At 35.4% G+C, this 27,259-nt stretch overlaps 1 protein-coding gene across 3 annotated transcripts; it reads left to right on the top strand.

Annotated features, from left to right (window-relative positions):
- On the top strand, positions 1-27,259 carry ESD (esterase D). 3 transcript variants are annotated; one of them, XM_012465160.3, is made up of 10 exons: positions 1-110; positions 4,242-4,289; positions 6,275-6,349; positions 10,879-10,967; positions 13,628-13,726; positions 15,200-15,324; positions 16,431-16,550; positions 18,958-19,056; positions 21,248-21,415; positions 27,023-27,259. In XM_012465160.3, exons 3-10 carry the CDS (start codon positions 6,282-6,284, stop codon positions 27,101-27,103), a joined length of 849 nt encoding a protein of 282 aa, XP_012320583.2. In that variant the 5' UTR covers positions 1-110; positions 4,242-4,289; positions 6,275-6,281; the 3' UTR covers positions 27,104-27,259. The 3 variants fall into 3 exon arrangements, with proteins under 3 accessions (XP_012320583.2, XP_012320585.2, XP_012320584.2); XM_012465161.2 differs by lacking the exon at positions 1-110 and adding an exon at positions 471-599; XM_012465162.2 differs by lacking the exon at positions 4,242-4,289 and having other exon boundaries at positions 4-110.

Raw genomic sequence — 27,259 nt, 5'->3', positions numbered from 1 at the left:
CTTAATTTTTATTGAGGGAAGAAGGAAACAAACAGGAAAACTGATGGTGGTCCCACTGCATGTCGGTGACTGGAGATTTCAAAGGATTCTTGTTTAACTGCAGCTACCAAGTAGGTGACGTGGATAGACTTAGGACAGAGGAGTGGGGGGAGTTGAAATTGGGCTCTAGTTTCTACATAAGTGACACGGAAACCCTGTCCACGAGTTAAGTGAAGCTAGACCTCAAATTTATTAATGCCTCGGGTTCTTGCTGCCGGCTCTGGGAAGAGTCTGAGCACGCACAGCGGACTGCTCTCAGGCAGGGCACCAGGGATTAACCTCAAACGCCCTCCTCGTTGGTCCTAGTAACCACGAGGAGTGGAAACGCGGACGGAGGTGACGCCCACGCGGAGGCTGCCGGGAAGTGCAATGTGCAAAGGGGGCAGGGCCATGGGAACGGGACTGGAGAACCGCAGGTTCTCGGAGTTAAAAGCGACAGTGAGCGGGACCAGAGGGGCGGGGCATCATATAGGTGGGGGGGCCGAGGCGAGGCCCCAGCGGCCATCTTGAGCCCCGCCTTTTACTTCCGGCTGCGTCTGCTGGTAACTCCGCCGCCGGAGGTAAGACTGGGGCCGGGTAGAGGCCTGGGACGTTGTTAGCGGCTCTTGCGGCTGCGGCCGCGGCTGCGGCGGCGGCACGGGTAGGCCTGATCCGGGCGACGACGAGGCTTGCGGTGCAGATATCCGCAGGCACGATCGCAGAGATGGCGATCGCGGGTCCCTAGCGCCTCCAGCCATGACAGGAGGTCAAGGACCTTGTCCCGTGACGCGGAGCCTCGCCCTTAATCCCTTTTCCTTCTCTGGGCCTCCAACCTAGTGTAATCCGGGGCGCTCGGGCGTGCCGCATCCCAGGGGAAGAGCCGGTTTACCTACTGCCCGCTACATTTGTACAGCCTTTTCCAGTTTACACAGACTTTTCTAGGCCCGCATCCACCGCGCGAAAATGTGAAGTAGATGTGCACACATTTTAAGGAGGGAGCGGGCCTCAACGCGTTAGTAGCGCCCACCGGCGCCTGGTTTAGGGGAGTGTGGACCCGCTGCCCTGGGCAGCGTACACGTCCGGGCACGACCCAATGGCGCGGTCAGCAGCGCTCACCTGGTGATGCCGAGGGGAACCCGCGTCTTTGGAGTTTGGCGAAATCCGTTCGGATCGGAAACCGCTCTCAGAGCGCTGTAGGGGACTGGAAGTCATTTCTGATGAGGTCATCAGGGAAATGGGATTTGAGCCCACCACTTGAAGGAGGTCATTCCAGGTTGCAGGAAAAATAATAGTTCATGTCTGTTAGTGTGGTAGAGGCAGCGTTCTAAGCATTGTGTGAATTAACTCATTTAACTTCCAGAGCAACCCTATCAAACTGGTGTTACTGTATCCCCATTTTGCAGGTGGGCAAATGAGGCAAAGATTAAATAGCTTACCCAGTGTCAGGTAGTAATGAGTGGTGAAGTCAGACTTTGAACCCAGAGGGTCTGGCCCCAGAACCTGCTCTGAAACTATTGTACTGTGGCATTGAGTAAAGTCACCCGGTAGCAACATCCAGGCCATCCTAGAATTACGTATAGTTGGGTTTAACTAACATAATAGGAAATGAGACCAGAAAAATAATGTGGGACCAAATTATAGACCATATTTAGAGCCAAGTGGAAGTGTTGGGCGTTTATAGATGTTATATTTTTTTAGTTTTTTCCCCCAGAGTGTAGTGGATATTCTGAGGTGGGCAAGCCATGTGAATTTTTATAAAGGAGAAGAAACCCAGCCTAGGCAACATGGCCAAACCTCCTCTACAAACAAATTAGCCAGGCATGGTGGTGCCACCTGTGGTCCCAGCTACTCCAGAGGCTGAGGCGGGAGGATTGCAGTGAGCCGAGATCACACCACTGCACTCCAACTAGGGCCACAGAGTTCGACGCTGTCTTAAAAAAAAAAAAAAAAAAAAAAGACTATGCTTGTACACAGGTAGAATGTGACTGAAGTTTATATGGAGTTTTATTCATTCTTACCTTTTTTCAGTGATCCTTCATGGTTTTAATTTTATGAAACTTTAATGGCATTAAACTTGAAGAAAATTATAAAATTAGCATAGTCTTCCATTTCAGTGACTTTCAGGTTCTCAGCTACTGGCCTAACAGGGAAGGGGATTAGCAGTCTCCACCTGCAGCAGCCAGGGGGTGGTCAAGCAGTTCTCATCTGCTCATTATTGTGAGCTAGCATCTGTGTTTTTAATTATGACTAACGGATACTTAACACTAGTGAAATACACACTTAGGAATGGTTAAGAAAATAAATTTTATGTATTTGTTTTTATCACAGTTTTAAAAATACTAAGTAAAAATGACTAACAATTACATGTAGGCCATATTAGGCTGCAGATGAGCTGTTTGTAGGGATCCATTAAACAGTAAATTAACTGGATTAAAACCCCAGGCTTTAATCCCCATATATATATATAATTAGGATGATGGCAGTGGGAATTCAAAAAAAAGGTGACTTTGAGGCATCTCAAACGTAAGTTAGGCAAGACAGGCATTAGTCTGGAAAAGGGAGGCCATGAAGAGAGGAATGGTTTGAAGGTGAGATGCAGAAGCTTAATTTTAGATGTATTGAGTTTTAATAGCTGGTGACATGTCTTGGTAGAAGGGCCCAGCAATAAATTTCATTATGGGCACTAATGCTTGAGAAAGATTGGTTATAGAGATGCAGATTTAAATTCTTTCACCCAGAAAATGTAGTTGAAATTTAGGGAATGAGGTTTAGGGAAAGAGAGTGTGAAGAAAAAAGAAAAAGGAGGTGGGAGGAGACAGAGTGAAAGGGAAGAAGCCAGATCCTGAGTTTTCACTGAGAAGAGGATTTGATCTACACCGTGGTGGTCAACAACCAGTTATTGGCACTGTAGTCCATTGGTTTTGGGAACACCTGTCTAGGTTGTTAAGAGCCAGTGGAATAGGACACCCTGAAAATGAAAAAACATCAAAATCCAAGAATCTGAGAGAATGGGAACAAAAACACAAGTAGAAATACATGGAAAACTTGAGACTCAGGGGAAGAAGGATACAAATAGAACTCAGATTTCTGCAGGTGTATGTCATTTAGCTTCAATAAGGGCTCTGTCTCTACAAAAAAATATTTTAAAAAATTATTGAGATGTGGTATGTGCCTGTAGTTCTAGCTGATTAGGAGGCTGAGGTAGGAGGATCACTTGAAGCTTGGAGTTCTAGGTTACACTGAGTCATGATTGTGTAACTATACTACAACCTAGGCCACAGGGCCAACACCCTGCCTCCAAAAAAATAAATAAATAAAATATAAAGGGAGGAACAGTAAGGATTGGTCTTTAGGGGAATGGATGTATTATGCACTGAGAGACCCTTTCTTCTCCAAAGAATGTTGATGTTCACTAACTTTTGGGAAAAATTGTGTGACTCCCACTGGCACTGTGAAATTGTTTTTCTGGGCTTTATTTTTATTTTTTATTTTTGGAGGAGAAGTAGGAAGGGTATTGTTTGGTTTTTTGGTATTCCACCCTACTCTGTCACCCTAATTCTCCCAGAAAATCTGGTCTAGAACCTACATACATGTTCGTTCTGGAGCCTAAATGAAATCTATCAGACAAGTGACATGATATATACTATGTAAGTTTCTATATATATTTTTTCTTACTGAATATCAGTCACTTCAGCATCATTCATAAGCCCAATTTTCTTACACATCCTTTCTAGTCACCCTAGTAGTAGTCCTTCAGGCCTCATCTCTTCCCTCCTTTTTTCTCCCCATGTTACAAGTTCCACTTACAACTCTGAGCCAGATAGATCCATTTTCTTCTACTTAACTAGTCCACACTCTTGTTTTCTTTACTCAGCAGTTGAATACATCTCATACTTCCAAATTACACTTGAAAATTTTTTTATTGATTTAAAATGATAAAAAACTTTCATAATACTTTTACTTCAACAAATGTTTTTGACCAACTACCACCAACAAGCCTAATGGCAAAATAGGTATTAAGGTGGCCTTGTGGCAAATAATTAGATTATGAGTAATTAAGGTAATTAGATTAAGTGGTGATGTGGTATCCCATCAGGGTAAACAGTCACCTACCTCAAAAGAAGAAAATGTCTCTATTGAGAATGCATATGCATATATAAGCTCTGTATAACCTTTGCTGTGAAAAGCATATCCCATTGTAAACCATTTGGTCTTTTTTTCAGCATCGTCTACCTTTTGGTTCAAGCAAAAAGCAATCAACAATTGGATAGGTAAACTTGTTTTATTGTTTATATATTACTCTGAACATTGAATGAAAAAAAAACACTAATAGCTTGTTTTAAAATGTGCGATTTTTCACATAGAAAAATTCTATTGAAAAATATAACCACCTTTTATAACATACCAGATCTCATAGTGTGTCACAGTATGTCATGTCAGGTTCTTAGTTTATGTCATATTTCTTGTTAAGCCTAACATATTTTTTGATTTATAATTAAAGATAGTTTCTAAAATGGGTGGGTAGAAAAAATACTTTAAAATTTTTGTTTTTTAAAAAATATTCTACCAGCTTTTAAAAAGTGTTTTAACTTTGTTCCTTCTGGCCAAATGAAAAGCATTTGGTTTTGAATTTTGAAAGTAGAGAAAACGACAACTTGAGATTTATTAAAATAGATGAACAGCAAAGTATATAGACTTCTATGTACCAGATACATGCTCAGTATACCATCTTTTGCAAAGTGGATATAGTCCTTGCTAAGTTTAAGAAAATCTGGTTTCCTTGTGGAATAATGGAGCAAATAAATTTTATTTGTTGGTCTCATATATATGTGTTAATATATTAAAATCAGACAATGTGTATCTCTGTAAGTTCATTATTAAAGATAGGATTGTGAACAATAGCTAAAGCTAATATTCAATAACCAATAACATCTCATGGGAGTTTGTTGTTTAAGAATTAATCTTTTATAGATTAAAAGCATAAAACTGAGCAGATGGTAGTTTCTCTATGTACCATTGTAATATCATAATTCTACAGAATCTGTTATCTTAGAGTGCCTTTAAAAAAAAAAAAGTATTTAAAGAACCTCTATAGAGTCAGGACAGCATAGTAGCTAAGAGTAGGAACTCTGATGTCAGACTTCCTGGGTTCAAATCCTAGTCTTCCAAAATAAAACTAAGTATTTGGGTTTATTGAAAAAATTAAAGATAAGATTGAAGCTAAATTTTTTAAGTATTTTACAAAGACATTTCCAAATTAGCTTTTTAAGATTATTGTTAAATATCTTTGAAAGAGCAATCCTAAAGCTACAGCTGATAGGCACATAGTAGTGCATTTCACTGAGAAGATCACCAGGGTGGTAATACCTGTTCCAGATATCTAAAGGTTTTTCTTTAGTATGTAGGACTTATTGCCTTATATTCTAATACAGTGCTTCTAGGAATAGGAAGGGAATCTTTCCTTGAGAGGTACACGTCAGAATCAGTGTGGTTTCCCTTTGCTCAAGAGGCATTTATGATAAAATGGTTTTCTTTTTTCCTGTTATGATCAGTAAAAGCAATAAAATATGTTATTTTACATATAAGTTTAAAATTATTTTTACATGAAAATTTAAAATATTTATTGGACAGAAAAGAGTTAACAGGCTTATGTTTTACTTAATTGGTTTGTTTTAAAAAGAGAAGTGTTGATCTCGTTTCGTATTGCTTTCTCTTAAAAACTCATGGGATGAGTAATTGGATCTGGTTTAGTATCTAGAAAAATCTGTGTCAGTCTGTAAGTGTTCAGTCATGTTATCTGTTATTATTAGCAAAATCATTATCACATCATCTTTCTTCCATTTTGAAATCAACCATAATTAGTCATACCAAATCCTTGTCTACTTTGTTGCAGTTGATAGGCAGATTGTTAGCAATTTTTAATCTTCTAAACTAACGTAATTAATCGGTAACTTACTTATTTTCTGCCTTTTTTAAAAAAGAATTTGGGGCAGTCTACCATGACAAAGAACTTTTTAATAAATTAGTAATGATATACCAAAGTATGAAATATTTTAAAAGTGAGTAACAAATGTAAATGCATGTATGTGAGTTAATCAGTTTCTTAATATTATTTACTGGAGAAAAATGTGAAAAGCAGATTCTAGGTAAAAAATAGTTGTATGTTCAGATAATTTATCTGAAAGAAATTGGTTTTGTTTCTAGTTTCTCAGGAACTAATTCTCTGGAAATTAATGAGATTACTCTTTACTAATAGGAGAAGAATGGCATTGAAGCAGATTTCCAGCAACAAGTGCTTTGGGGGATTGCAGAAAGTTTTTGAACATGACAGGTATCTATTAAGAAGATATAATTTTAGATACCTCTCATTCTGTTGGATTATTCTGTTCTATTTTAAAACAAATCTTTAGATATTATGGTACCTCATTTTACTTTTAAACTTGCTTACTCTTTCTGTGGTTATCTATTTGACAATTTTACCAGACTTAATTAGCTGTGGATATGATTGTGTGAGGTAGAGCCTTAACAGAGAATTATCTTCAACAGAGAAGTGTTAATATTTCTCTTAACAGAGAAATATTTAACTTGATGCTTTTCTGAAACTTTGTGAAAATGCTTATGTTGCCAGTAAAACTTCTGAAAACATTTTCTTTGAGGATCTCTAAGTGTAGGAAAAACACCTGGACTTTTTGAGAAAGAGCACATTAAACACATGGATTTGCTTCTGCTGCCTCCAAAATGGCATTAAGTAAAGAGATTAAAAGCACACACACACACACACACACACACACACGCCTGTAAAGGCAAAAAGAAACAGGAGACAGGAGCTAAGAGTAACATTTTAGAAGCAGGAATACAAATGGACAGGTAGTACCTGACTTATTAAAGCCTAGAAAGCTAAATTCTAAACATCAGCAATAAAAGGCTGAGAAATGGCACAATTTATAAAAAGCCATAGTAATTGAAGGCACCAGGTATACCTGAAAATCAGGATAAAAGTTGAGCTCAGAAAAAGGAAGATTAATTGAAAGTCTGTTTTTAAAAGGTGATAGATCTGAGAGTGTCCCAGCTTTATGCACTGCCTCTTACTAACTCTGGAGAAAGATTGGTGGTATGTTCTCTAGAGACAGTAAACAGAGCATTTGTATTAGGGAATACCAGACACAATTAGTGGGAGTTGTAATACTGCAAATAAATTAAGCAAAAGTTTACACACTGAGTTTCTTTTACTAGCTTTCAAAATTTGGGGAGTTAATCTTGTATCCTTCAGAAGAATTGTCCTGTGGGAATTTTGAGTAGCCCAAAGGAAGAAATTTCAAGATACTGCAATTTGCCAACAGAGTAATCTAACCAGAGCTTACAGTAAAGCAGTGATTGAAAACTCCACTAGTAGGCACAGTGCTTTCAACTAGATTTTTAGTGTTTCACTCTTAAATAGGAATGGACAGCTAAAGATCACTAGACATTTATGTAAAGCCTTTAATTTAATGTAAACTGCTGTTCATAGCAAAGGCATAAAAGATATTGACCTCTGACTTCGTAGGATGCTATTAAAAATATTCAAGTACATGGACAGGCGTGGTGACTCACGCCTGTAATTCCAACACTTTGGGAGGCTGAAGCAGGCAGAGGTCAGGAGTTCAAGACAAGTCCGGCCAACATGGTGAAACCCCGTCTCTACTAAAAAAAAACAAATACAAAAATTAGCCAGGCATGGTGATGCATACCTGTGATCCCAGCTACTCAAGAGGCTGAGGCAGGAGAATTGCTGAACCTGGAAGGGAGAGGTTGCAGTGAGCTGAGATGGCACCACTGCACTCCAGTCTGGGCAACAAGAGTGAAACTCTGTCTCGAAAAATATAAAATAAAATAAACTTCAAGTACAAAAAAGCCCAGACATTTAAGTTTTGATAGTAGAAATGATAAAGCTCAAAAAAAAAGGCTTAGTTGACATTCTAGAAAGTAAAATAAGACAAAAGTGATAAATCAGAAAGGATAAGAAAATTAGAGGACTAGTCCAAAAACCCAACATTAACTATTAGAATTTTGGAAAATAAAACAGAAATAGGAGTATAGATACAAAGAATAAAGAAATAATTCAAGAATTCCCAGAACTGAGGGGTTTAAGTTGCCAGATGTAAAAAGTTGTCTAGTCCAATGGATGAAAACAGATCTACACCAACAACATTGTAAAGTTTTGGAGCATTGGAAACAGAGAAAATTCTCAAACATTGAGAAAAAGAGAAAGTAGATTAAGAATTTTCAAAGGTTTAGGTTAGCTCAATGGTATTACTAGAACAAAGAATGCAGAGCAGCAGTGCTTTCAAGATTCTGAAGGATGACTTCTATGTCCAATCATATTGTCAGTTAAGTGAGAGTAGAATGAAGACGTTTTCATATATGAAAGGTCTGAAAGTGTATTTCCTATGCACTTTTGGAAGCACCTGAATAATACGCTTCACCAAAATGAGGGACTAAAGCAAGATCGCTGAAGATGTAAGACCCAAGAAAACAGATCAGAGGAGAAAGAATTTCCAGATGAGCGGGGCCATATTAAGACAGCAACTAGGAAGCAGCAGGTCAAAAGTTGAAGATATGGTAGTCAGAAATTACATGCAGGCATTTACATCAAATTAGTTAAATAATAAAACTTCAGTCCCACTAGCCACATTTCAATTGCTCAGTAGTCACAGGTTACTAGAAGCTATTGTACTGGATAATACATACGTAGAACATTTTTTATTAATATCACTGTAGAAAGTTCTGTTCGGCAGTACTGGTCTGAAGAGCTTTTTCTAATGTAGATGAAATTGATAGAATTGACTGTATTGGAGAGGAAATTTAGGAAACCAATCAGGGTTGAGGGATTTTGGTATTGAATTCGTGATACATAGAGAGTGACCACACAAATCTTTGTGCATGAGATGGTATTCTTTTGGTAACTGAGCAGCATCTTAATGACATGATAGGGACAGAGGTTTCAGAAGATTACTTGATAATCCTGGTTTTTTTGCTTTTACATAAACGTTAATCATACCACTGTTGAACATACTTTAGACCTGATATGTTCCACAACTACTTGAGAAAGGTCTTCTTTTAAAAATGTTATTGTGATAAGAACACTTAGCATGAGATACAGCCTCTTAACAAATTTTTAAATGTGCAAGAAAGGTCTTAAGGCACCAACCATCCTGTAACAAGATTATGCTCTCTTGATTTTATGTATTGATAACAAATATCCCTGCATTGGATATGGACTTAATATGGTATTATAATGAAAGTAAATGTTTCAACTTCCCTAACAAAAGTTGAAAACCTAAAAACAGCTGTCAGAAATTTTTTATGCCATCAATCATCAGTAAGAAAAGTTGCTTAGAATAATGTGAAAAAAGAAAATCACCAATATGCAGAGAATGGAAGGGAGCATACAGAAAACTTCTCATGATGGGGCCTTTATGGGAGTCTATTCCTAACAAGGAAGGACAACCAGTAACAAAAAGAGAGAATTCCTAGCTGAATGAAAATGAAAAACTGAAAGAAAAGGGGAAGTAATTCTAATATACTACACAGCTCATCACTGAATAGCATTTATAACTTCTTATTATTGATGAACCAAAGTTATATATGAAGGATAGTAGAAGGAGAAATGTAGGGGAGTGCAGAGAGCAAAGACAAGGAGGTGAAAGTTCACTAAAATCCATCCGTAATGGGAAGTCAATAGATAGTAACTAAAAACTGAAGAATCTAGAAGCAGTAATAAAGTTCATGTTATTTAGATAGGGACATAAATACCAGAAAAATCAGCTAAAAGAAGTAAATTAATTATCTCTGGAATATGCAAATGAAAAGATTGGGCCAGGGAAAACTAGTTTTTCATAACAAAGTTTGTGGAAGTATTTACTATTTACAGTTACAGTTCACTTTAAACTGTATGTACTTATATAACTTTAATAAAAAGATAGGTGTTTACTCTGAAGTGGTAAGAGTTTACTTCCATCTCTATGATGTTTTAAATTAAACCCATGAGAGATCATTGTTGCAGGAATTACTGTTTACTGGAAGAATGCCTGCGGTTTTAATCAACATTGTCTTTTCTAGTTGCATTAATAGTGATTGTGATGAAATATTAGTTATGAAAGAGCAAATTAAGGATGTGTTGCATTTTAGTGCCCTGAGCAAATATGTAAGATCTCAAGAATTCTTTTTTGGTTTTTTTTTTTTTTTTGAGATAGAGTCTCGCTTTGTTGCCCAGGCTGGAGAACAATGGTGCGATCTTGGCTCACTGCAACCTCCACCTCCTGGGTTCCAGCAATTCTTCTGCCTCAGCCTCCCAAGTAACTGGAATTACAGGCACCCACCACCATGCCCAGCTAATTTTTGTATTTTTAGTAGAGACGGGGTTTCAGTATCTTGGCCAGGCTGGTCTTGATCTCCTGACCTCATGACCCAACCGCCTCTGCCTCCCAAAGTGCTGGGATTACAAGCATGAGCCACCGCACCTGGCAAGAATTCATTTTTTTAATAAAAGATGATTTGTGATTTCATACATTTCTTTAGAAACAGAAACAATTTTTTTAAATAAGTACCACAATGAGGATTACATTTATTTTTCACTTACTCTGCCCAAAATAACAGTGCCATGCAAAGTATAGGCTCAGGTTGGTTTAGATCAGTATGCCAGATTGGCCACATTCTTTCTTTAAGGGACAAGTATATTCCTTAAATGTTGATGGAACCACTTATTTTAGACATTAAATAACTGACTTTGGACCTTTACTATATATCTTTTTATATAGTGCATAATTATTTTGTTTCTATCTTGCCTAATGAGGGACGTTAATATTTTGTCGCTAAAATTAGTGTTGAACTGAACTGCAAAATGAAATTTGCTGTCTACTTACCACCAAAGGCAGAAACTGGAAAGTGCCCTGCGCTGTATTGGCTCTCAGGTAAGTATTATGCATTTGAGTTTTACAAAGTAGTTTCCTTTTCCTTTTTAACTGGCTTATCTTACCCTTTTGTTTTGAGTTGGTAGGCTTTCTGAGCCTAAATTAGTCTTTAGGGGCCTGTCATATTCTACTCTGTTACTTTATCCGGAGAATAATTTCAGACCTACTGAATTACACTTATTTCACATCTTTTTCTAATAGACCAAGTAATTTAGCAGAAAATGTAAAGCTCTGTACTCAATAGCAAGGACTTCAAAAGTTATTTACCTAATTTGTACCTATTCAAGCATTTCTGGAGTTTATAGAGACTTTACTAGTCCAATAGAGCAATACTAGGTGAAATCAGGACATCAGGACACTCTAATTAGAAACCAGCTATTTGTAAGAAGTCAAGAACTTCTTACAATGTTCTCTAAAATATTTTAATTAGACTCCATAGAGCTTCTCTGACAACATCTGGAAAGTCACAAAAGAATGCTAATGCTTCTTAATCAGAGGTTTGTATTAAAGACTGTAGAGCAGATTGTGAAGAGAGTAAGATTTTGACCCTGCGTTTTGAAACCTCTATGCTAACTTTTCTTTCACAAGATGTTGGTACTACTCCATCTTTAGAAACAAACATTATAAAGAGAGAATCATAGCAACTAAATTGTGTCATAGAGTACTATTTTAATTTTTTTTCTTCAAATTGGTTCCTGTAACTTTGATTTAACAAATCCTCTCATGTATGTTTCATCAAGGACAAGTCCCAAATACCAGTCTTTGAAAATGAGAATAAATACTTTGTCTTAAAGGGTAAAGATCAAGTGCATATCTGACTTTAACTCAAGAAAACATTTCTGTGATTGAATGAAGAGCACTAATTTTGCTAGAAGAGCATAGATATTGTCAAAAGCAAGAGAAACAAAATTAGTTATTTAATCGTCTCAGAAAACATAATATTGTGTAGTGAAAAATGATCTTAGAAGTCATGTAATCCCTAGAAAGAAAATGAGGCCCAGAGAAGCTAAATATTGGCCAGAGTCACACAGTAATGTGGAGTTAAACAAATTTTCTGACTCACAGTCCAGAGCTGTATTTAGTTTTTTCTCCTGTTGTTTTTGCATTTTGTTTCTGGTGAGGGCTACTATAGTTGTATCTCTTGGTTAAACAATAATTACCAGATCAGAGGGACCGAGGCATTGTGTCATAGGTACTCTAATAATAAGGCCCTAAGTTCCAACCAAAATTGAATCTAGCAATCTGAGCTTTACAAGTATAAAACACAGAATTTTTGTTTGTTTACATCAAATGACAGGACAGTTTCCTTAGTGAGATACTGAAGAAGAGATAGACCTTGGAAATTAAGGCTTGTTTTTCTGAGTAAAGGTAAGATTGCCTGACCAGTGCACATGAGATCATGACAAAAGAATTTCAGAAGATTTACTTCCCAGTAAGTCTAAGGAAACCAATGACACAGCTATTACATTGCTAAAATAGAGAAATTAGCTGAAATCAAAACATCCAAACTGAAATCTTAAAAGATAGTTCATGTGTAGTGATTTGTATCTTTCTCCAGTGAAGGTGACCATTGAAACAGCCCTTTATTAGCTGTGTACCCAATATAATTGAAAACATGTCCACACACAAACTTGCACATGAATGTTCATAGCACACTATTATAATAGCCAAAAAGTATAAACAAACCAAATGTCTCTCAACTGGTGAAATGATCAATAAAGTCGATTGGTAGTTCATTCCTTGTCATTCTCACATCATTATTATAGTATTAGATACCTAAAGTAAAAGAATTAAGTCATCTTCTCTATATCACATGACTGAAAAGCATAAAGCTAGGAAAAATAACAGAAACTTCTAAAAACTGAGGCTAAAACTCAAAGGATGGCGTGTGGTCACCATTACTGTCTTTTTAGTTCGGTGAAGACTACAAAGATGATGAAGCTAAATTTTGTTGCTGGGAACTACCTGTATATAAAAAATATTAAGTTATTTGTATTCTGAATACTATAGTATTTGCTTATTTACTGTAAATGTTCATGTTTTGATGCAGAAATAGTGTCATGTTTAATTAGCATATTTGATAACACTTCACTGGAGTTGTTTATTATTGGGCTTATGCACCATATTGCCACTCTACAGTTTAAAAATTTCTGAATTCCCAAACACATCTGGTCCAAAGCATTTTAGTAATTGAAACTAGTAAGTGATTTTAAAAGGATAGTTATGGAATCACTTAACCTAACACAGTTCTTAGGTTAATACAATTATAAATTTTCTTTTAAAAAGTGAATTTTAGTGTCTTACTCAATTATTTCTAAAGCAAAAAAAAAATTTTAATAATACAAAGTAAGCTTGTTTTCCTGTATTATAAAAAGTTTAAAGCTTATAAACCATTCACAATATAGCATGAGCTAATTTTTTTTAATAATTTCAACTTTTACTTTAGATTAAGGGGGTACATGTGCAGGTTTGTTACATGAGCATATTGCGTGATTAGGAGGTTTGGGGTATGAATGATTCCATCACCCAGGTAGTGAGCATTAGAACTTTTTTTAGCCCTTGTTCATCTCCCTCTCCCCCCTGGTCTAATGGTCCTCAGTGTTAATGGTACACATCTTTTATGTCCTTGTGTGCCCAGTAACAATATTTTTTATCTTCAGGTTTAACTTGCACAGAACAAAATTTTATATCGAAATCTGGTTATCATCAAGCTGCTTCAGAACATGGTCTTGTTGTCATTGCTCCAGACACCAGCCCTCGTAAGTGTTTGTGGTCCAGATATCCTTTATAAACATCTAAATCTTTAGGACTGTTATAAGTGGTATGATATATACGTTATACAATTCATTTTATATTTTTGCTATTATCTCTATTAACCTTTCAATTGTCATCATGACTCCAAAATACGATGCTATACATTTTCCTCATTGAGTTTTACTCATGACATGGCTCTTATGAAAGAGGATAGTTTTGCTATTCCCATTGTACAGATTAAGATACTTCAGCAACTCACTTCATATATCATTGGAACTACTGTCAAAAAACTAATGTGTAATGCATAGGAAATTATTTTTTCTATTCCAAAGGTAAACTGTCTTGTTACATGATAATTACATCTTTTTTCATCTCTGTTAACATCAATCATACAGTTAAACAAGTATTAGTTTTAATATAGATGATTTGAATATTTACATTAGAGAAATGAAAATATCAAATATGTGAGAACTCAATGTATCAGACAGTTAAAACTTGTTTTATGACTCTAGAAGTGGCAGGAAATGGAATTTAAATGGCAGTAAAACTAGGGAAGGTATATGGCTGGCCTGGGAAGTACTGTATTTCCTTTCACAGGCCATATTGTACAAAAACAAGGCATTTCTGGTTAGAAATATAACAGATTTAATTCAAATAGCATCAAAAATAAAAAATATTAAAGAATAAACTTAAAAATAGAAAGATGTATAAAAAGGAAACTAAAATTTTGCTAAAGATCATAAATGAAGACTTTAATAAATGGGAAAATGCTGTTTTTCTAGATGGATAAAATGGATCTTATGACAAGGTTATGTCTTCAAATTACTCTGTGTTACTGTAATTCTATTCAAAATCCCAGTGGTTGGCTTTTTAACCACATGCAAGTATATAAAATAAAACATAATAAATTAAAAAGAAATATAAAAAAATTTCAGTGGAGGATGGATAGATAGGGTAATGTGATGGAATGACTCCATTAATAAAGCATGTTAGAAAACATTTTCAGTTCATGATAGCGAGTTGAGCACAAGCATCTGCCGCCCCACTCCTGTGTAAAAGAGAAGTAAAGAGGTGCTGGTAGTGAGAGAGGGTCATCAGGGAAGGGATCACAACATATTTCTGAAAGACAAAAAGATTTAAGTCCTTTTGACAGGTAAACCAGAGTAAGGAAGCATATGTTCAGAGTACAAAAGAAACTTCATCAACAAAGGAAGTTAGCGTGCTTTACCTTGGCAGCTGAATACTCCAGCTTGGAAAGTCATTTTTTACCTCACTGGCCAGAACGAGTCACATGGCCCCATTCAAGGGCAAGAGGAGCAGGAAGCATAATCCTATCATGTGCTCCAAAAGGCAGAGAGCTCACAACATTTGGCGAACAGTTCCCATGCAAATGGACTTGCAGATTCATTTGAAAGTGTGGTACTAAACATGGGCCATTACTACAGAGCAGATGAAACCACAAGATTGTTTCTTGATAGGTGGCTGCAATATTAAAGGAGAAGATGAGAGCTGGGACTTTGGCACTGGTGCTGGATTTTATGTTGATGCCACCGAAGATCCTTGGAAAACCAACTACAGAATGTACTCTTACATCACAGAGGAGGTGATTTAATTTGTATTGTAATTATTAACTGATGACTGCCAAGAGTTTGATTTTTGGACACAAAGTCCTTACAATCCTGAGGATTTTAAACTAGGGTATAAAAGTTATTAGTGAAAATTTCAAAGTTTACTAGTACTATAGTCCTATTTACGGCAATTTAAATTAACACTAAGTACGGTTAAAGAATTTAATCATTATATTGAAACCTGTTTATACTACCCAGAATAACCAAGAAAATGATACATGAAAAAACCTTTACTTTGCCTGGCAGCTGGTTCATTTGGATATAGTTTTGTTTTGTTTCGTTTTTACCATTAAATTGACATAAGCACATTTGGATATATTTTATAGTGATAAGCCAAGGCTTAGTTAGAAAACATAAGTGGTAAAGCATTACTTCTATTAATAATATTTGTACGTTGCTTATGCTTTTCTAAATTTTATATGATCTTCATTATTAATATATATATCATAAAACTTAGAAACAATAATGTAGGTTTTTAATCACCCATATTTCTGTTACCCCCAAAAACACTTATGTTTTGGTATATTCCAGACTGTTTCTATGATTAGTTTTCATGTAACTGTAAACTTTTTATTTTGTTCTTTTTTATAAGTTATATATAAAAATATTTTCCAGTGTTATTCTAATTTTAATAATTGGATAACATTCTGTCATATGCCATAATTTACTTTTTCCTCTTGTAGGATATTTATGGTTTTTTATATATTTTTACCCTAATAAATATTACTGCATTGATTATCTTTGTGCATAATATTTTCTCCTTAAGGACTGACTTCCTTAGAATATATTCCAAAAAGAAATTACTAGGTCAAAATTTAAGAACATTTGAAAGGTTCTTTCTGCATCACCTTCCTAAAATGTTTTCAAAGAAGTCTGTACCGTATATATCCAGGGATATATTACTAACCATAGTCTACCTGAGAATTCTGTTTTGTTTTGTTTTGTTTTCATTGTTACTAGTTCAAACCATTTTAAGACTATGATTTGGCAGCATTGATTGTGTAATTATTTTATATAACTTTGAAAAAGTCTAAACTTATTTTCTTTGATATCTTTCGTTACACGATTAAATTTTTTCTAGCTTCCCCAACTCATAAATGCCAATTTTCCAGTGGATCCCCAAAGGACATCTATTTTTGGCCACTCCATGGGAGGCCATGGAGCTCTGATCTGTGCTTTGAAAAATCCTGGAAAATACAAAGTAAGATTATCTAAACTTCTAGTGATAAATATTTCTCTTGAATAACATAATATTAGGAACCTTCAAAGATTAAAATTACAATATTGTTAGTATTGAAACTAAATATTTCTAGTGTTGAAAACTTTGGGGTGTTTGGCAGGTGGGTATTTAATTTGACCATAGAGTATATGCTACAGAATCAGAAGCATAGGAATTCAGTAAGAGTGCTTTCTTTTTTTTTTTTTTTTTTGAGATAGAGTCTTGCTCTGTCATCAGCCACCAGGCTGGAGTGCAGTGGCGCGATCTCAGCTCACTGCAACCTCTGCCTCCCAGGTTCAAGCAAGTCTCCTGCCTCAGCCTCCCAGGTAGCTGAGACTACAGGCACACACCACCACGCCCAGCTAATATTTTTTTGTATTTTTAGTAAAGATGGGGTTTCACCATGTTAGCCAGGATGGTCTCGATCCCTTGACCTCGTGATCCACCCGCCTCAGCCTCCCAAAGTGCTGGGAGTACAGGCTTGAGCCACCGCACCCAGCCCAAGAGTGCTTTCTAATTGGCCTATTAAAAGTATTCTAAAATGTAGCTTCTGCTTTAATTATTTTTATTCTAACTATGGTTTTGAACACACTTTTTTCCCCTAAAAGTTATTATTATTGATTAATGTTATTGTGGCAAGACCTATCATTTATATTCTTACCAGGAATGTCTTTGTGAAGTTGACTTTGATTTTATGAGGTAAAAGATATGATTTCTAGAAGCTTAAGTATTCTGTTCTTAATGCCTCTAATGAAAATTGAAATGCAGCTTGATTAAAAAACATCACAGCCTTTCCTAGAGTCAGATTTGAATAACTACCATATGTAGTGTCATACTGTGCAGAAAAGCATGTTACAAGAGTTGAAAAGTGACGTGTCAAAGCAACTATCATCTTAAGATTTCTTCTGCCTTTAAATTTACAGGGCTATTCATACCCTTAAGATTGGTTTGATTCATTTCCTCTAAGAAGAACTTCATTATTTTAGGTGTGCTACTGAGAAATGAAAATATTTCTCATAGCAGTTTCTTGCTATAGCGTCAAATATTTTGTTTTTGGTAAGCTTTATTATAATTTTACTAATTCATGGCATGACAGTGGGTTTTCTGCTAAGTGAACATTTTTATTTTTATTTATTTATTTGGAGACAGTGTTTTGCTCTTGTTGGCCAGGCTGGAGTGAAATGGCACAATCTTGGCTCACTGTAACCTCCACCTCCTGGGTTCAAGCAATCTCCTGCCTCAGCCTCCCAAGTAGCTAGGATTACAGGCATGTGCCACCACACCTGGCCAATTTTGTATTTTTAGTAGAGATGGGGTTTCACCATGTTGGTCAGGCTGGTCTTGAACTCCCAACCTCAGGTGATCTGCCTGCCTCAGCCTCCCAAAGTGGTGGGATTACAGGCGTGAGCCACTGTGCCCGGCCTACTTCCATTTTTTTAAGGCAGTCTAATTATCATGTCTGAGGTAGAAAAGCAAACTTAGTTGAATTTTTCATCCTTTAAAAAACCTAGTATATACCACTAAACACGTACATTGATGAGTACTCCGAAGTTGAGAGATCCCATCTCTGTACCATATCCAGTGAAAAAGAACATTTTATAGAACACAGAGTTGTATTAAAAATTCTATCATAGGCCGGGCGCGGTGGCTCAAGCCTGTAATCCCAGCACTTTGGGAGGCCGAGGCGGGTGGATCACGAGGTCAAGAGATCGAGACCATCCTGGTCAACATGGTGAAACCCCGTCTCTACTAATACAAAAAAATTAGCTGGGCATGGTGGCGCGTGCCTGTAATCTCAGCTACTCAGGAGGCTGAGGCAGGAGAATTGCCTGAACCCAGGAGGCAGAGGTTGCGGTGAGCCAAGATCGCACCATTGCACTCCAGCCTGGGCAACAAGAGCGAAACTCCGTCTCAAAAAAAAAAAAAAAAAAAAAAAAAAAAATTCTATCATATTGAAATGCATTGCTCACTGCTTTGTTGGTACTGTTTAAGAGAAATAATGTGTCAGGTTTAGTAACATGTTCACTAAGATAAGCATGAACTTTTATATTACTATAGACTAATTTTCAGTGCTAAAAAAAGAGCAGAAACGCTGAACATAAACTAATGTTTGTATCTTAATTAAAATGCAGTGTACTGTTTTGCATTATTTTAGCAACTATATTTATTAGCTTTCTTAATAGAATACACAAAAGAGGTATTATGGAAAGGCCTACAATCTAAGCCAGTAATATATCAAAAGGAAAATTGTTCACAGGGTTTTAATGTCAAGTCAGAATTTTTAAGTAAGTTGCAAATAAATTCTATATTTTTAAGCAAGTTGCAAATATCTATTCATATTTAATTTAGCAAAATATAACTTGTTTTTAAATTTATTTTGTTTCTGAAGTCTGTGTCAGCATTTGCTCCAATTTGCAACCCTGTACTCTGTCCCTGGGGCAAAAAAGCCTTTAGTGGATATTTGGGAACAGATCAAAGTAAATGGAAGGTAGGTACTGAATGGCTATCTTATTACTAAATCTTAAGTTTTCAAGTTTTTTTAAAAGGCTGGACATACCACAGACATTATATTCCTACCCTGCTCAAGTTAGGGCTCCAGAGCTGAGATAAATTAGCAAGTTATATATATATATATCAACAAAAAACCCTACTTTCTAATTGTATTGAATAATGGCAGATATTCTAGGGCTACATTTTTTTCTACTAAGGGCTAATTTATATTTTATTTCTAAATTAACATGACTTCCAAATTAACATTAACAGAAAATACCACATATTACAGGTTGAGCATCTCTAATCTAAAAATATCACATATTTCAGGTTGAACATCCCTAATGTAAAAATTCAGAATACTACAATGAGCATTTCCTTTGAACGTGACCTCTAAGCGTCATGTGGATACTCAACATGTTTCAGATTTTGGAGCATTTCTGATTTTGGATTTTTGGATTAGGGATATTCAACCTGTGTTATGAAATTCAAAATTTCATATTAACTCTTATTAACTATATACTCATTGTTTAATAGAAAAAAAGAATCCTAGCTTTTTAAATTATTTTATGTATTTGTTTTCAAAATTCAGTATTTCAGATCTTGATTTAAAATTCCAGACATGAGTGTTTAAAAATAGATATTCTGTTTTATACATTTATGTGCATATTCCCACAGCAAGATTGCTTTTTTAAGCATGCAAAACAGGTGCTTGCAAGTGGAAATAAAAACGACCCTTTGTCCTGAGAGCCATTTTACTCTTGTGCAGAAATGGGCCATTTGCAAACTCCACCAAGAGTTTGAATACTTTGCAAGTGAACTCATCATTGTGCATTGTTAACAAGCAGAAAATACTTGAGTGGATAAAAAACACAACTTTTTTGTCTTAAAGTATTTATAGTTCTGCATTCAGCGGTCATTCTCACATGGACCCCTACTTTATTTAAGGATGATTACTGAAATTGTAACAAATTAGAGGGTTCACCCTTTAGTAACTAGATTACAGTTGTGTTTAGGCTTGAATTTTTATTATATTGGAAAAATGCTAGAACTGATTTAGGATTAGGTCCTTTGAGAACTGACATTGCATGTACATCAGTGTTTTGAGTCTTCATCAGGTGCAAAATCTAAGCTAAATTCTGAGCTCCTTTGTTACAAAAATGGTGATCTTTCACATCCACCAGGGACTTAGGGTCTAATTGAAGAATTGGGTAAATGACCAACTACTTGGAGGGAGAAGGTGAGAGGTAGAGGCACAAGTAACCTAAAAAGGAATCTGTTATGTACTTTTCTCCAAGTGACAGTAGATTTTACTGTCTTAATTATGTTGTATTTAGGGTATTTATATGATTGAAATCAGGAAACCATGTAGAATTATGAAATCATAGGATTTAGAACTAGTCAGACTTTATAGATCCTCTCTCTCTCTTAAGATGAAAGGAAATGGAGTCTTCAAAAGCAGGAAACTTAGAAGACAAATCTTTTGATGGCCATTTGTCTTGGTCAACATATAAAAGTTGAGGTTAGTGAATATATGTGAATAATTAAGAATATTTCAAGATGAATGATAAAATATAAAATTGTAACTAGTGGCAGCTCCTCAGATAATAAATTTGAGATTATGTAGATATGATTCAGATTATTCATACCAGATCTTTCTGAAAACTTATATAGATAGCAGAGGTTTGGTGCTGTTCAACAGCAAAAAAGAAGGCTGAATGTATTTATGTCTGGAATTAGAGCCATGAAGAAGAGAACAAAAAAAAAAGATGATCTGAAATAGAGACTATTTAGAAAAAGATCATGGAGTTAGAAGAAGCTTCTAATTTCCGATTTGTGGAAGGAGTTACAAAGAAAAAAAGATCATGTTCTTACTGGAGTCAAGAGGAGATTAAGAATATTAAAGGTTTAGAAGGAAAAGGGACGTTTTGTGAAGAATGCCTGAGATACGGGATTCTTGCCACTAGTCTAGGACTACTGAAAGTAAGGAGGAGACTATTATTAGAAAATAGAATTCTGAAGACCTTGTAAATAAAAACCTGGCAAGATTTTGAGCCAACTTAAAAGCATATTTCTGATTTAATCAGCCTTAGAACTTAAATGACTTTAAATTTCTATTTGGTACTAGTATAGTATATTCTGAAGAATACCTTTGAATTTATTTTTCAATGTAACTTCTCTTTTTACAGGCATATGATGCTACCCATCTTGTGAAATCCTATCCAGGTTCTCAGCTGGACATACTAATTGATCAAGGAAAAGATGACCAGTTTCTTTTAGATGGACAGTTACTCCCTGATAACTTCATAGCTGCCTGTACAGAAAAGAAAATCCCCGTTGTTTTTCGATTACAAGAGGCAAGTACTAGGAAACCTTAGCTTGATCTCAATCATGTAACTATGAAGAATAAGGATTCCGTGGCATTTTCTTAACTTTATTTTAGAATATAAAATGCTACTCTAGTAAGTTTTTAATTATATTGACACTTGAAAGCCTGCCTATAAAATTAATTATATATATATATTTATATATAATTATATATATAAATTTGATAGAAATAGGAAAGGTTTGGCAGTGAAAAATATTATTTTCCATCAAACCGGTAAATAACAAGATGTTTGATGCTTGAATGATGATTAATCTTCAACATTAGCGGATACATCCTTCTTTACACATATATCTTTGCTACAGTAGAATAAAAAGGACAAACTACCCCAATTACTCCTTATTTTATATGCATATTTTAGCCTCAGAAGTTAAGTATTATTTATCACACATAGGTGCTTTATGTTATTTGACTTACCTACTAAGCTATTCATTGTGCTACTTGACATTTCTAGTTGTTTAAGAATAATTACTGAGTCCCAATTGGCTTGCAAGTTGTTTTAACCAAAATACTTTTGACTCTCCGCTACTCACCTAACTCTATATATACTACTGTAGTCATAATTAAAGAAATTTTGCTTTTATTTTTAAAAAAAATTAAAAATCTTCAGAATATAATTTAAAATATTTCAAAGTGAAAAAAATGAGCACTGAAAATTATACATGATCATGATTTTTGAAAAATTTTTATTCATGTTTAAGGATAGTGTGTCAGGCACATTGATCTAAGATGTAATTATGTTGGTAAAAGTTCAAACAAATCTAGATCAATGTGTAATGTGGTACATTACGGTTTGTAAAATGCCTTCACAGCATTAACTCATTGTTAATTCTTACACCCGCAAATGAGATGTCTTTCCTTTCCTGTCCATCTGTTTTACGAATGAGGAGACAGGCTCAGAGAAGTAACCTAGTTATCTAATATCACATAGCTAGTAAGTGGTGGAACCAAGACTGGAAGCAAGGCCATTTGACTGCAAATACTGTCCTCCTGTCATTTATCAAGCCATTCTCAGGCAGCATGATGTGCTCCTGAGGAGCAAAGGAATGGAATTTGATCTAGCACAAGGAGAAATTGTGCATAGCTTGCTGCCTGTCTAACTTATGCAGAAGATCTGAGTAATTTTCCTGTTTGCAGGGGTATTTTGCACATATGAACTATATATATACATATATATATATAGTGAGGAAATGTCAAAAACTAATACATTATATATACCTTGTTGTCTCTTAGTGTCCATCCTTGAGTAATAGAATTTTGTTTTAGATTTATTTGAACATTTACCATCACAATTAAATTGTAGGTCAACAACCAGTCTTGAGAAATCCAAATGCCGGTTTGGCTATAAATATAGTAGTACATTTAACTTCAATAACTATAGCTATAAGTGATGTACCAAACCATGTTTTTTCCAAATGACCTTAATTTCTTGGCACTACCCATGATGGATGGATGCCTCATCTGCTTCCCCAAAGACTGTGCCCAAAAATTCTGTTTCTTCAACATTTCTGCCTGCCAACAAAGTCTGAAAATCTCTCAAGTTTGTTATAAAAACAACAGAGTTAGAACATGGATGACATTCTTGGAGGGAAAAATAAGTCAACTTACTTGTTTCTAAAATGCCTGTATCCCAAGCAACTAGAACACATAGTTGGCTATACTTAATGAGGAGCTAAGGCAAACCACTCAATTCTAAAAAAGTAAGGAAGTATTCAAAGCACGAGAGTTACAATCTTGAGCTCGGGCACAACTTTCTGTTCACTTTACTTCCAGCATGGTCAGGTTAAGAGTGAACTACACAACTTGAAGCAGATTTTGTTTAGATATGTTGTAATTGAATCAACAACTGAATGAACATGCCTGAGTAGTGGCTCCAGAGAGTCTACCTTCAGATTTTCTTCCCAGCTTTGACCCAAGATTACCTTGGGTCTGAGAGTTCTATCACCTGCTTTATCATATCACCTGCTTAATCTTTTGATTATAAGCATATTGTAACTGTATTTCTTTGTGGGATAGAAGCTGTGAAAAATAAGCTGAAAATGATAGGGGATATATATAAATAATCTGAGGGGGAAGAAAAATAATTACAATCATGCACATGATATACTCAACTTCATTCCTTTCCCTCTTTTTAATGGTGTTAAATGCTCACAATTTATATTCTGTCAAATGTCAAAAAACAAAAAAAAAAATTAGAGGGAGGGGTTAGTGCATTGGGGATATTTATTTGCTTATTTATGTATTTTTCTTTTTCTATTTTGGCTTCAGGGAATCTAAATTGAAAAAAAATACTAGGTAGCAAAATTCTGATATCTAGTGTACAGAGATCAAATCTTATTCTGAAAAAGAAGGGCTTAGTATGTCTTATCTTTACTTACTGGAGTTACACAGTGAGGAAAAAAACTTAGTGACCTAATACTCAAGAAGTTTCCAGAAACTGTATTCTCTTTTTGTGGAATAGAAGGAGAGGCTGTACTACCTCCTTAAGCCTCAGGACCTTTTTGAAGATTGAGAGGCTATTACAGCCTCTGGATCTGCCTTTTAGAGAAGAGTAAGAACATGGCAGAGAATCCCAGAAATGTAGAGATCTCTCGTTCGTCTCTATATCCCATGCTTATTTAGCATAGTTATCTAGCATAGAGACTCTCAATACTTGTTAAATAAATGTGTACAATGCAAAGTCTTCCTTTTTAAACACTGAAGAGATTTAATAACCTTGGGATTCATATCCAAGCTTTTCTAATTGGGTCTGGAAAATATGTAAGAAAACACTGCCTGTTAGGATAAACATCCATCAGAGCTGCTGGAGCACTGTTTCCTTTTGGGTGAAAAGAATGAAAGAATGAAATGTGTTCATTTATTTTTATACTCCAGGAGTCAGAGTTTTGCTACCAAGGATTTTCCATTTAAAGTGTGAGGTAGAGGCGAAAAGGCCCCTTCAGGTGTCTCTAAACGTAGGCATTTGCACGAGCTGCTTAACATATCGTACCAACTTGTTCATCAAAGAATTTAATTAAAGAAGCCATCTCCATTTAATAAGATTGATAAACAGAATCCCTAGTTGGGGATGATACAGTTAGCTCGAATTGTATAGCTTCAGCAGGATACCAATAGTTCAAATGTGTTCTATTGCGTTTTTATTGATATTTTTAAAAATTCTTGGTCCCTCGTGGCAGGCATTTTCTTCTTTCTCATCTAGGTGAATCTTTATCATTATGGAACTTTTGGTCATTTGCTTTGGGTTTTAGATGTCTTGTCTTGTCTTGTCTTGTCTTGCAATATATTCCTAGGTTTACCTTGAGACTTCTCTAATAATAATGATGGCTATTCATGTGTGTCTGATGGCTCTTAACATACAAGAAACTAAGGATAAAATATGGCATACTCAGTCACATTGGGACTTGGTCACACAAGTCTTTTGAGGTGTCTGTTTCCCTGCATCTGTACCCATTTTCTATCAAATCCATCTTTTGATCTGTGAAAAATGGCAGATAATAAATACTTGGGTACATTTTACAGGTTTTGTGGCCTTAACAATTCAAGAATTATGTGGATGGAAAATGCTTTTCTTTATGTTTCTTTCTTTATATAGGAAACTGTAATTTAGCTCTAAATTTAACTAGCCAGCTGGGACTTAGTCTAATCATTGAGAGACATGACATCAAGTAATTTTGAGGCTCAGCTTCAATCTTGACAACATTCCTGTGACATTCACTTCCATAATAGATGACAAATTGCTTTAAAAGACATGTTACTTTGACCTTAACCCAGAACTTTTTATTAACTACTGTTCCCAAGATAAACATTTAATACCTCTCTGGAAGGGAGAGATTGAGAACATTTACTGATTCATCAAAACCTTGGGGATTTGCCTTGTTTTCTGAAGCGTCAGTGATATTTTTATTAGCTCTATTTTTATTTCTTAGGTGCTTAGAAAAATTCTCATTTTTTCCCATCAGTGACCATTTACTAGTCCAAAACTGAAAGAAAAAAAAATCTTTCTTAGACTTTTATTTCTTTTAGTTTATTCAACTTTGTATTTTACTTGTGGGTAGGGACAAATTATCTGGTGTTTGAAAGTTCTTAGAAAGTTCTTCCCACCTGGAGTGTAAATTAGTTCAACTATTGCAGAAGATAGTGTGGTGATTCCTTAGACCTAGAGGCAGAAATGCCATTTGACCCACCAACCCTATTACTAGGTATATATTCAAAGGAATATAAATCATTCTATTATAAAGATACATGCACATGTATGTTCACTGCAGCACTATTCACAATAGCAAAGACATGGAATCAACCTTAATGCCCATCAATGATAGACTGGTTAAAGAAAATGTGGCACATATACACCATGAAATACTATGCAGCCATAATAAGGAATGAGATCATATCCTTTGCAGGGTCACGGATGGAATTGGAAGCCATTATCCTCAGCAAACTAATGCAGGAATACAAAACCAAACACCACATGCTCTCACTTATAAGCAGGAGCTGAATGATGAAAACACCTGGATATATAGGGGGCAACAACACACACTGGGGCCTGTCAAAAGGTGATGGGGGAGGGGGAGTACCAGGAAGAATAGCTAACGGATGCTGGGCTTAATACCTGGGTGATGGGGTGATCTGAGCAGCACACCACCATGGCACACGTTTACTTATGTAAATTGCATATCCTGCACATGTACCCCTGAACTTAAAAGTTGAAGAGAAGAAAAAAAAGGAAGAAATTTTTTACCACCTTAATACCTTATTTTTTTTTCTTTCTTTTGGAAGACTGTTTTTTATCTTGTACTCAGAAGAGGTGTCAAAGTCACCAGAAAGGGATTATTTCTCCATTTACCTACAACAATGGTTTTAATTGACTGGATAGATAGAAATGTCTCTCAACTCAACTGCTTAGCACATCACATTTCTCTCTATTTCATGGTAGTTTTTTAACGGTCTACTGACTTTTTACCTAATTTGATACATTGCCAAAGGATGTCAAGGTTTAATGAATTATTCCTTTCTCCTCAAATAAAGATATGATTTACTGTGTAGGAGGAATTCTTAACATGATTTATGATGGCTGTGTTTGACTTCCCAACAAGGATAGTGCATTTGGGCATTTTTGTGTTCTTTTTCTATATTGTTTTTGTGCTTATTTTGTATTTTAATAGTCACTGTCTTATTGATGTGCTGCATTTGTAAATTGAAATGTCTTGCCCATGTTTCTAAGCTCTCTAAATCCTGATTCTTTTCATCTTGGTTGATATGACAATGTCTACTCTGCATATTTAATTAATGTGTTACTTCCTCTCTTTACATACTAATGGCAGCATTTAGAAGCTAGACTATGTTTAGAAGCTAGGCAGAATGTTTAGTTTTCCTTCATATTTTCGCTGCACTTTTATGTACAGTGAAAATGTTAAAGTACGACAACCTTGATTGATTTTATTATAAACCTTCCTCCTACTTCCTTAATGTTATGACTATTTGCAAATTAAATGACCTTAGAGATATATTTAATGTTTCTAATATTGATGTTTCTGAATGGAAGATAAATGTCTTATCATCTCTTTATCTTGTCTTCTAGGGTTATGATCATAGCTACTATTTCATTGCAACCTTTATTACTGATCACATCAGACATCATGCCAAATACCTGAATGCATGAAAAACTCCAACTAAGAGAATCTCTTCAGGATTATAAAAGTTGTAAAATATAACTGTATTGCTGAGCAAAAAAAAAATTTCAAAACATTGGATTTTGTAATGCTAAAAGGGCTTCATTCTACAGTTGAATCACATCTGAATAAAGATATAAAACCTA

The sequence above is a fragment of the Aotus nancymaae genome, unplaced genomic scaffold (genome assembly GCF_030222135.1).
Source record: "Aotus nancymaae isolate 86718 unplaced genomic scaffold, 86718_ANA_hifiasm-v0.15.2.pri h1tg000009l, whole genome shotgun sequence".
Lineage (NCBI taxonomy): Eukaryota > Metazoa > Chordata > Mammalia > Primates > Aotidae > Aotus > Aotus nancymaae.
The sequence above is the reverse complement of the archived record's forward strand: the minus strand, read 5'-3'. Positions and strand labels throughout refer to the sequence as shown.